This window comes from Solea senegalensis, linkage group LG16, assembly GCF_019176455.1.
Source record: "Solea senegalensis isolate Sse05_10M linkage group LG16, IFAPA_SoseM_1, whole genome shotgun sequence".
NCBI lineage: Eukaryota > Metazoa > Chordata > Actinopteri > Pleuronectiformes > Soleidae > Solea > Solea senegalensis.
In genome coordinates, this window is record NC_058036.1 from 8,214,287 (window position 1) to 8,226,441 (window position 12,155).

At 38.6% G+C, this 12,155-nt stretch overlaps 1 protein-coding gene across 1 annotated transcript; it reads left to right on the forward strand.

The window, feature by feature from the left end:
- The first annotated feature begins 799 nt into the window (after nucleotides 1–799).
- On the forward strand, nucleotides 800–9,966 carry rdh12 (retinol dehydrogenase 12). Its single transcript, XM_044047503.1, has 7 exons — nucleotides 800–961; nucleotides 3,950–4,068; nucleotides 4,326–4,481; nucleotides 4,973–5,077; nucleotides 5,321–5,530; nucleotides 6,547–6,736; nucleotides 8,017–9,966. The coding sequence occupies exons 1-7, from the start codon at nucleotides 888–890 to the stop codon at nucleotides 8,117–8,119; spliced, it is 957 nt and encodes a 318-aa protein (XP_043903438.1). The 5' UTR covers nucleotides 800–887; the 3' UTR covers nucleotides 8,120–9,966.
- The last annotated feature ends 2,189 nt before the right edge of the window (nucleotides 9,967–12,155 follow it).

A 12,155-nucleotide genomic window follows, 5' to 3' on the forward strand; every position in this document is an offset into this window, starting at 1 on the left:
ATTTTATTTTAATAATATTTTACTCTACTTTCATTTCAAGGAAAAAAGTATTTTTTACACTGCTCAAATAAAAACAATGCAAAGTCAACCACGAACAAAACAAATCTATGCCGATCGCAGTTTTGGTCAGGCGCTACGCAGGCAGGTGTTCACAGAGGTTTGCTGGGAAATATAGTTATCTGGTGAGTATCATTGATCATGATTGAGTCACTACTTCTACTGGATTACAATTAATGTTACAACAATTCACTTTATTTTTAAGTTCAATTTGTAGTCACCGTTTCTGTTTATTGTTAATACTATTATTAATAACATTAATCATAATAATAATCATAATAATAATAACAATAATAATATTATTAATATTTACTTACTTACTCTGTATTGCCCTCTTCTGAGATTTTTCATCATTTATTCATTCATTTGATCAAATAAATGTAACCTGAGACACTGGTGGGCATTTTTGAACATTTTGTGTTATACAAATATAATACAATCTTTTAACACAAAAAGAAATTACATTAATTGCAATTAAAATTATACTTTTATTTACACATTCAAACCAACAAAATCACGTTTGAAAACCCATTTTAAAAAGCCTTTCATCAATCTGCAGCATTTATCACTTTATTAATAATATGTTTTAGGCTTTTACAATAGACTTTCTTTTATCACGATTTTAATAATATTCTTATAATGTAAAACAAAAGAACTTCCTTTTAGTTATTTGCCAGTCATGCTGTAAAAACTACAATCCCGTCATGACGCCCTGCACGGTGTCTACGTCATACCGTCCCCTTTTTTTTTCTCCTCTTTAAGAGACATCAGCTGTTCTCTTCACAGAACAGTGGTGTTGCGCTGGAAGACGCAGTCTGTCTGGTGCTAGAATGGTGCTTCTACTGATCATCGCAGGGCTCGGAGTTGTCACGTTACTGGTGATTTTATTTGCACCTCATATAAGGTAAGAAAGGAGCCATTTATTCTGACATAAACCCGGTGTGAATGTGCACATCAGGAGCAGCGTTGACTGCATAGTGAGGATTCCGTTACATATAATCACCGCTGACTGCTTATTTAAAGGTCGCCAATGTAAGTCATTTCTCCTCGTTGTGTTTTACTGGGCTCAATGCAGATCGATGTTCCGATCAGGAAAATCAATAGGAGTGAAAGATGGAGCGGTGGGAGTTCATGTTGTTCGGGCCTATCGCGAGGCTGAGCGTGGGCGGAGTTATATTTGTATGCATTATTCCTGCACAGCGATTGGCTGTCAAGTGACCCTGCTCGGTGGTTTGGGTCGCGCGACCTGACGTTCAGCCAGCACGATATTTGTCAACGTTTCTGTGTAGAAAATAATATACACATTTATATACGTGTGTGTGTACACTATGTGGTTAATGTCATTTTACTTCTGATTAGTCTTGAATGATTGCATGAAGACTGATGTTCCTATTTGACTGAAACTTTTGTTTCCTGATATAGTTGTGCAGCTGTTGAGATGATTAGAAACAGCTGAGGTTGTAAAGGTGGTTTCATTTAAAGGGGACATATTATGCAAAATCAACTTTTTAACCATTTTAATACTGATATTTGGGACTCTGGAGGCTACTAGTCGCCAAAGTGTGGAAAAAGAATAGTCAGTCATGTTTTCGTGGTTCCGCTTAGTGTAAGTATAGGCGATAAAAGGCTCGATGTTGAATTGCATGCGCATATGTTACCGCCTCACCAGTAAGTTTACTTCGCGAGCTCCACCTTAGCTCCACCTTGTCCCTGTGAGAGTGCAGGCGAGGGAGGAAGAGCGGTATTATGTCAACGCGGAGGGACAAGTGTGCTGTTTGTGGCTGCACAGTGGAGCACAGTGTTTTACAGAGGATTTTATATATGAAGCTAATGTGCCGGATAAAGTCAGCAATCGTGTGTTCGTGTGTTTGCACCACTTCACATCAGACTGCGGCCAGTGGTCGCCGTATTTAGTCAGGGGACGTACAAACACACAAATTGTTAAGAAAAGATCACACAGAGCTCATAACTGACCATTCTGACACGTCCTAATTAAACATATTTGTTCAGTACGTCCTCCATGACCGGAGCACAGACTCAGTCTGATACAATCACATAAAGCAGCTGTTTATGCAGCTCGCCGCTGACGATCAGAGGTGGCGATCAGCGGTGCTGCACTCTCTTTGCAGCGGTGCTACACTCTCTGTGTCACCGCTGATCGCCAGCGGCGAGCTGCCTAAACAGTGACGACAGCAATTATATAAAATACGCATTCATTCATTCATTCCTCTGTGTTTGTTTGTGTCACAATGATGTTAGGTGATGAAGCTCTGATACGTAGACAGACTTTCTGACAGGACACTGTGCTTCAGGACGAGTACCTGCATGAGATTATTGATTAATTATCCAGTGATCGTATCCAAAATGAATCAGCACACAACACAGAGCTGTGAACTCCCTGCTAAAAATAAGAACATGTTTACATTTTCTCATATTCACATGAACAAGTGGAACATTTAAATAAAGGCTTGATTTACCGCAGAACTGTATGTGGAAAAAGTGATCATGCATTTGTGATATCGCTGCATATCAATACATAAAATGTACTCATATTATAATGTAGCCATATTATGTTGTGCTACAGTAGAGCTGAAACAATTATTCGATTAATCTATTATTAGTCGAGAAATTAAATTTATCGTCAACCATTTTGATAATCGATTAATGATATGAAGCTTTTTTCATTATTAAAACAAGATTTCTGATTGTTTCAGCTTCTTAAATGTGAATATTTTCTTCATTTCATTGCTCCATATAACAAAGAAATCACTAAAACTGAATAATTTTGGTTTGTGGACAAAACAAGACAATTGAGAACATCCTCATTTCCAGGTTTGACAGACACTGATCAGTGTTTTTTTAAGTTTTCTGATATTTTATGAACCAAACGATTACTCGATTAATCGTGAACATAACACCGACAGATTTTACAACAATTTTATTTTATTTTTTAAGTTTTATTTGTAGTTTTATTTACAGTTTTATTTACAATAAATCCCTATGTCCATCCTCAGTTTACAGTACAGTACAATACAGCACAGCACAGCACTGTATAGAACAGTACAGTACAGCACAGCACTGTATAGAACAGTACAGAACAGCTCAAATAAGCTCTGTAAGTATTTATAATTGGCTACTTTGGTCCACAGTCCAGTCAGACTTCTCTGATCTTAGTAAAAGTATTAGTATATTTTGCGTATCAAGTGTTTCATCTCTTCATAAGTTTCCATTGCTACTTAGTAGCTACTTAGACTCGCTTTTTACGATATCCTGGATATCTTAATTCTACTTTCGTGCAATAGGCTCCAGGTCCTAATGAGGCACAACCTCATTTGTGAAGAACTGGTTAAGTTTAGGGCTAAGATTTGAACTGTGGTTAGGTTAAGGTAAGGGTTAGGGATAAAGTGGTTGTGGTTAAGTGTAGGACAAGGTTATTAGAGTTAATGAAAACTAAAGTTGAAAGTTTTTTGTTGATCACTATTTCTTTAATTACTGTGATTATTTTAACCATGACCTGATTGTCCTTTTTTCTGTTAATAAAAAATATTATTATCATTATAATAACATATTATATAACTTATTTTGTCTCGTTAATATATTTTTGTTTAGCGTGTCAGACAATCGGGCCCATCCTCAGCCTCTCAGTGACTCTTTTGTTCTTTGAAGGCGCTACAGTTAGGGATAATGTTTTTAATGATACCCAAAAGACTGGGTCTGGACCCACAGATGGGTCCCGGGTGATTTTTAGTGTATTTTTACATGTCTGAAGGACACATTTTGATTAAAATCGATCTTTTTAAGGACATTTGCTTAATTTCTCATGGTCAGTTTTTTAGGGGCCCCTTGTTTACCCAAATGCTTGTCTTATTCTGTAATACATGTGTATGAACAGGAAATATGCGGCAGGAGGAGTGTGCACGTCCTCTGCTCGTCTGGATGGGAAGACGGTCCTCATCACTGGAGCCAACACAGGGATTGGGAAGGAGACAGCTCAGGTTTTGGCAGTGCGAGGTGATCTTTTGGTTTTTAACCATCACAGACAATAAAATATCTCCTTATGTTTATGGTCTATTAAAGCGGTTATGAAGTAGCATTCTAATGAGGTCAAGGCAGAACATTGCCCACGATCATATCATAAATTTACATTTCCACCAAACCATCATAACAACTGTCTTAACTGATTATCAGCAGGACTTGTATTGAGTGTTCTACTGTATAAAGATATCGTCTGTTTTCAAAGCTTACCGAATGATTTGTCCTCATGGCAGGGGCCCGGGTGATTATGGCATGTCGGGACGTGGAAAAGGGCGAGGAGGCTGCGGCCAGTATACGAGCGGCCAACCCTAAAGCACAAGTGGAGGTTCGCAAACTTGACTTGGCAGATACCTGCTCGATACGTGCCTTTGCACAGGATTTCCTGAGAGGTAAGAACAAAGTGGCGGTTTAATAGTCAGATCTACCTACACTGCACCAATATGGAGATATTTAAAGCTGCGGTGCGTAACCTTCAGACGTTAACAGATGTTTGTTACATTCAAACCATTGTCGAATGAGTTCACACTGATTAAGTCTCTCTCTGTTTCCCAGTAAAGTTGTGTGTTGTTTTTGTGACTGTATCTCGTGCTACACAAAGTGTACACAGTCACGCCTGGAAAAATCACGCAGCTTCATAAAACTCCCAAGAACAGCCCACGAAAACTTTCAGAAGAGGATTTTACTGTTAAAAATAAGCCTGAACCTTTAGTAGGACTTCACAATCATGTCTTACACGTAACTTCCTCTCCTCCTTTGATATTTACTCAGAGGCCCACAGGGGGACAGAAGTTGTTCCAGACTGGATCTTTAACAGGTTTCACAGCTTCACTGTTGTTTCACTGTTTTGTATTTTTATTTATTTTATTTCGTCTCTCTACAGAGGTCGACCGCCTTCATATCCTCATCAACAACGCCGGGGTGATGATGTGTCCTTACTCTAAAACCACTGATGGCTTTGAGATGCACATCGGAGTCAATCACTTGGGTAAGACCGTAATCACACAGTCAATAATGTCCCAATTGAGCTGAACATTCACTGCGTGCTGACCTGTGTCCACTGTTTGTGTGTGTGTGTGTGTGTTTACAGTTAAAGTCTGTACACACTCCGCAAGAACAGAGAAATTTGCTCAATGATGTCATTATTTTCTAGTAACTTGTTCTCGAAACATCAACTGAAGTATGACATGGCCTGGCTAGAATTAACGTATGTTTTTCTTACCTCTGACAGGTCACTTCCTGTTGACGTACCTCCTGATTGGGCTGCTGAAAAACAGCGCACCGGCCCGAATCATCGTGGTGTCGTCGCTCGCACACTACTTTGGCTGGATCCGCTTCCATGACCTCCACAGCCAGGGCAGCTACAACGGCGGATTAGCGTACTGCCAGAGTAAAGTGGCAAATCTGCTGTTCACCAGAGAGTTGGCTCGTCGACTCCAAGGTACATGAACGCGCATAAAACTGAGGAGAGTGGACATATGACCTGCTTTGATCTGGTCAACACAAACATCATTAGTGATGGTTTGTAGGGGTTTTTTGGAGTAGGACTGAAGCCATTAAAGCGGCCATAGCATGGTCCTATCTCACTTATACGTGAGATATGGAGGTGTACTTACAAACATGAAGTAGTTTTTAATGGTAAAAAACGTCCTAGTCGCTACAAACGAGCCGATGTAAATGTCTCATGATGCTCTCGTCAGCTGTGCTGTTGCAGACCAAAACCACACCCACAGAACACGGACTGTCTTGTGATTGGCCAGTTACCCTGAAGTGACGTAATCTGCAGCTCCCCCTCTGGAAAGGCAGATGCACCGCTAGCAATTATCAAAACATTGAGTAATGCCGTAATCCCTTTCGCATTTGATCCGGATTCTGACTCAGAGTCCGAAGACACTGTGACAAGTGAAAGACTGTGATGATAAACACAAGCGTAGCATGTAGCTTAGCCTGTAGCCAGCTATCGCTAATGCTAAACGACAAAACAAGCACACAAAGACAGTTATATACATATTGTTGACACCGCTCCTTCCTTTAGGTGAAGTTTGGTGCTGTGTCCTGCTTTATATTGCTACTTTCAACCGTAGAAGTACTACTCTTGTTGTAAAAAACAGTCAGCTGTGGCTGACCTGATTGTTATGGACTTTTAGGGCTTCATAAACAAGGTAATGACGCAGATACACACAAAAATGCAGTGTTAATTGGCACTTTCGGGCTATGGGATCTTTAACTCAAAATATAGACCTCTTTCTTGAACACACAGTTCACAGAAATGACATCATAAATTGTATTATGAACATACAGTTGAGCAAACACAGTTGGTGAATACACAATATATAGAATAATAGCTTTAATTTAGCAAAAAGCACTGACAGCAGCTCAAAAGATGTTTATCAGAAAGGATTTAACATTTGGTACCTCACATACCTTGACAGTAAAGGTAAACACTTGTTCTTACAGGTACCAACGTGACAGTGAACGCGGTCCATCCGGGCACGGTGAACTCTGACCTGACCAGACACTCGACTCTCATGATGCTGTTCATGTCAGTCTTCTCCGTGTTCATAAAAACCCCATCAGAAGGAGCACAGACCAGCATATACTGCGCTGCAGCAGAAGAGCTCCACTCTGTGTCTGGGAAATACTTCAGGTACGTGACAACACGTTACAAATGTGAGTTCAACATGTTCATTTTACATGAACAATAATAGTAATAATACATTGTAATTTTTGCTAGTCAAAAGCTAAAAAGGTTTTTGAGGTTACGCTAAATATTAAAAGTTGCGCGCCAACGTACCGACAATGACGATGCTAAGATTGTTGTGCATGTATTCAGCCGTTTTCAGACGTACGTGTCACGTTAGCACTTGACAGTGGGAAGACCTGCTGTTTGGTAGCTATCAGAGGTGAGCAGACTGGCTAACTACTGAGCAAGAGCTGCTAATGTCGCTAAGGTGATCCGTGTCCTCCAGGGATTTGGGATCTCAAGTTAAATCACTGCACTTAGAATGCACTAGAATATAAACAGACATGGAGGCGCCTTCGTCAGGTGATAGCTGTTGTGGGTTCAATATTTTGTACTGAGAAACGCAAAAAAACAAAACTGGATGAAGTCATGGCTGAGAAGACAGAATCAATTGAGCTTGTACAGGTTATGGTTCTAAACAAATAGTTTGCAACATCCGTTTCCTAGTCGACTCGCTCTCATTGGTTAATGCAGGATAATTTGGCCAGATAATCTGTTCAAATCAGGCTAAAATCAGAAGGCACCCACGTTTGCTAGATGGGGAGCGAAATCCTTGTGTGTGGGGCAGGTTTTAAGGTATTCCGATATACAGTAGATCAAATGTTTACTTTGTCTTTTAGTAGAGTCAATTGTTGGCTGCACTTTGTCTGACAAACAACTTTGGCAATAGGGAGAAAAACTCTTTTTGAGGCATATAGTGTTTGAGTTAATTGCATAAACATCCTTTTAAGGACAGTAAAGTAGCTTGTTTTTTTTCTTTAATATATAATATCCATCCATCTTCTACCGCTTTATCCTCGATGAGGGTCGCGGGGGTGGTGCTGTGCCAATGGAGTACACCCTGGACAGTTAATATAATATATTTATAAGAAAAAATCGGGTAAAGGACCATCATTGAGGGTGCTGTAACAGAAGAACACACAGTATACGAGTTATATTAATAGACACAAAAAAACATTTAGGACAATTCTTTAACAAATCCTTCATCCCTCCTTTTAAAATACGTCTTTTGATTATGTCTGTTATTTCTGCCCAGTTCTGCTCTTTCCAAAGTCTTGACAGCAAAATATGACACTAAATAATATCACATGAGGTTAAATTGAAATTAGTCACTGCACCTGGGGAAATGACTCGCATAATCACAAGACCTTATGCAGTAATTATTCTGTTCCCCTTTATTTCAGTGACTGCGCGCCTGCCTCTGTGGCTCCACAGGGAAGAAATGACGAGACGGCAAAAAGACTGTGGGACGTCAGTTGTGAGCTTCTTGGTATCGAGTGGCACTGATTTGAAGTTTTATCACCTTCTGTCAAGCCTTGTCCACATGTACATGGGCTTATCATTAAGTTTTATTCTCTCATTCACCAAAACTGTACTTGAGCCAGACTTTTTCCTGAATGATGAAACTCAATTTTCAGTGTTGTCGTGTAAACAGGGATTTTTTTTCGGCTAATGGAATCATTGTTGTCAGCCAATCAGACTTCTGATTGAGCAACAGGGCTTTGCAATTAGGGCTTTCTCACTGCCTGTTGGTTTGGCTCTTGAAAGACAGCTTTGTTTTTCTAATTAAAATCAAATTGTATTTGTATAGTGCCAAATCACAGCACGGTCTCTGCCTTACAATGTAAGGTTTAAAGTAAAAAAGTTACAGCTCATTCAGGACCAGACATTCAGGAAAAGCTTCTGCAAAAAAAGAATAACGACAGTATCGCTTTTAAGTCTATGGACAGAACCTTATAATGTGGCCCTTTGGAGAGTATGGAAACAGACCTGCAGTATGTAAAATAAACAAGATATTCAAGTTAGTAAGCTTTGGATTGTGTACCTGGTATGAAGTGATCACATTGAAATGCGTCCTCCTCGTTCCATCTTCTATTGCTCACTCTCGAGCGCCTCGGATACGGGAAAAGCGGTTCTCCCTTTGACTGTTTTGTCATCCCGGGGAACAACAGTTAGGCAACTCGTCTCTTTGCCAGACGATGGATGACACACTGGCCTGGTACAAATGCTACCTCGTATGTCCGTCTATGGATTTGAACGTTTGGATTTGTCGAGAGCGTTGCATGATGGGATTGTGTAACATCAGCAACCTCGTAGCTCCATAGCGTGAAGAGTTAACGGTACTGAGCCCTGTGGAACGCCATCATTATTTTGTCTGCATAGAGGCATTCTTATATTGGAATAGTATGATAAATTTAAATAAAGAAATACCCTTGTACATGTGATGGGAGGCCTCAGTCCTCCCTAGAGTCCTTATCTATTCTGCAGTTTTAATGTTTTGTACTTTGATTCTTACCGAATAGGCTTTGAGGTAATTATGTAAGAGGTACTATAAAGTAAAGTTGCTTTTATTTTGTGTAATAATGCTGTAATTACATAATATTAACTTGAATATCTTTGAACAGTTTCACAAACCAAAATCATCCAACTTTATTATTATTATTATTATTATTATTATTATTCTTATGTAATCAACTATTTGACCCTATATATATTTTTGTGATACAATGTGACTTCAGTGTAGGCAAAAAAGCCACATGATGCGTTGTAATGCTGTAGGCTACTGTGAAGGGTTAAGCCAGGGTACAAGACCAGCATCTTTCTTGTCTATTGCGTGTTTAGATTTCTTCAGAACTTGCAGCTAAATTGCTTCACTTTTTTTCGTGCCAGCATTTCTAAGTCTTTGCAATCGCAGGGTTTCTTACAGTGTTGATTCAGGTTGATTACAAAATAAATAAATAACCAGAATTAGTGAAGATCAGCGTCAGTCACAACCAAGACGGCTTCAATCCCATACATGTATTTTGTGATAATTGTACAACATAGAGGTTATAAAACCGTTTTTCTATTTCAATCAAACCAGAGTCATAATCTTGTCACTGCAATATTTAGAGAGATGTTGTTCATTTTTTTCTCACCATTTGCCCAAAACTGCACATTCCTGGAGGAACTAGTTTTGCATTTTTTAAATTCTCCCTCTTCATATTTCCCTCTCAGCATTCATAAGCAAGGTTGCCAAGAGTTTACATCCTGTGTTTTATACGAGTGGAAAATGCCTTTTACTACACTTACAGTCATGTTAAGACTTGAATGTTTACATCTGATGTAAATAAAAAGAAACGTTGTTATAAAAAGGTTGTAGTTTCCATCCTTGGAAATAATCATCAGTGAAGAAGTGGGTTCAGGGAGAAACACATGGATACTCTGAGGTAAAAAAAACATTTATAATTAATATCAAACACACATGTTATGTATTCAACTGCTCCAAATGTGTCAAATGTGAAATGTCTCACCGTTTTCTGACCTTGAAAACTACAGTTATAACTACAGTTATCTGCTTTCTTCAACTGCATTCGGGTGCAAAACCCATAAACACAAAAAAATGTGTGCACTGTGTGAAAGGAAAGTTTCACATACAACTTTCAATTATTCAATTTTGGCTCTCTGTCAAGCAAAACTATCAGACCTGACTGAGGGAGCATTTGTGTGTATACAACTGCAGCGCAGGGGTGGGTGGGGTCAAAAAGTTTTTTAAAGTTTCAATAAAAGTAAGACAATGATAGTGGTATAACACCGAACTACTGTCTTGAAGGCAAAAAAGTAAATGCTCAGTATTCCATATTTCTTTTATTATTTCATTTTTTAGTAAAAAAGTAAACAAAATGAAATGATCATTAGTCCTTGTATTGTAAAGTTAGGTACTTCATTTATTTATTTTTCCCAAAATTAGTTCATGTGTTACTCTCACTAATATAAAGTGCGGCAGTGGGCAGACAACAGTCGAAGTTACCTAAGGATTACAGTGCAAAAAAAAAATATCATTCTCTCTCATCATTTCGTGCCATTAAACACTCACCATCACAGGGAAGAAAATCAAAGGGACAACACAGTGAACCCTTATCTCCACAAGATGAACTTTGTGACCGTGTGATGAGAAAAACAAACACATTTTTGACGGGGCAGCTTCAGCAACATGGGTGATTGTCACTTAAATGGATTTCATCTCATTTTCTGTGTTAACTGCTACGACTGGCTCTGTAAGACACGTGTCACGTCTCCCCTGAGGGGAAAATTAGCTACGCTTTCAATAATCATAACCAAAACACAAGATGACATAAGAGGAGATTTGATTTAATGGATAATTAATTAAACCTGATCGACATGTGGGTCCCTTTTTATATCCAACGAAAAAATAATACTGTAAATCTCTTCTCAAATGCCCTTAAATGCTTTTTATTAGTAATCTTAATTCTGTATATCATCAGGGAACATGTGCTGAAAGCTAACCAGAAACGGTGCATTTCAATGTAAAACAGGTACAGAGCTCGATCATGATAACAAAAACAGGGGCTGCAACGATTAATCATTTATCTATCAATGACCAAATTAATCGGCGACTATTTTGATCATGAATCCGTTTTATCAGTTTGAGGGTTTTTATGGTAAGCTTTGTGATTTTTTTTTAGCTTCTCAAATGTGATCATTTTTGAGTCTGTTTGCTCCAATTCATTAAAACTGAAAGCAAGACCTTTGAGACAATTATCATTTAGAGTGCAAATCAACTTTTTTTTGACATTTTCTGGACCAAACAATATTAATTGAGGAAGGAATAGCTTAACTTATTTTGAAAATAATGGTATGTGTTGACTTAAAGTATTTAAGTGTGATTAAAAAGCGCAGTAAAAATGATGGCAAACAATAATCTACATGTAACACAACTGTCAGTTAAAGATATTTTCCCTTTAGGTTGAGGTAGAAGACAAACCTTCCAAAGTCAAATAACTGACTCAGTGTGTTAGTGACCGTGTCCGTCACTACATTAAAAGTAACATTGTTCCCTCTCTAATACTGTGGCGAGAGATGACGGCGAAAACATTTAAAGAATTCAAATAAAGCACGTTGGTGATTTTGTTAGCTTCACAGAGAGAAAGTGTTCGTCACCATCAGGGTCTTTGCGCATCACGGTTTCCACTGACGCCATAGCGTCACGCTACGACTGCTCTGGTTCGTTGTCGCCTGATAACAGTTGCTATCGCTTTCATTAATGTATAATTATTTAGTAACATGGCTTCACACATACCTCACCTCATATCCCATTTCATCGTTTTTCCAGAGCAGTGAGATATAGAAGCAGGAGTAAATAATTCACTAAATCAGTTTCCATAATTGCACAATCAATACTCCAATTTCTCCACATCACTCAGGCTCAAAAAGCATTTAAATTTTTTTTTTCAATTCATCTTTTCCTAATAATTTTTTGTGCTAATCGTAAGTGCCAATAAAAACACATCTTATTTTATGTGTGTGCGTCACTGCAGAAAGG

Bases quoted from the DNA above. Each gene is read 5' to 3' on its own strand.
- rdh12 (XM_044047503.1), top strand. From the start codon at position 888: ATGGTGCTTCTACTGATCATCGCAGGGCTCGGAGTTGTCACGTTACTG. The intron at 5,531-6,546 runs GTACATGAACGC...TTGTTCTTACAG, and splicing joins GTTGGCTCGTCGACTCCAAG to GTACCAACGTGACAGTGAAC. The intron at 6,737-8,016 runs GTACGTGACAAC...CCTTTATTTCAG, and splicing joins GTGTCTGGGAAATACTTCAG to TGACTGCGCGCCTGCCTCTG.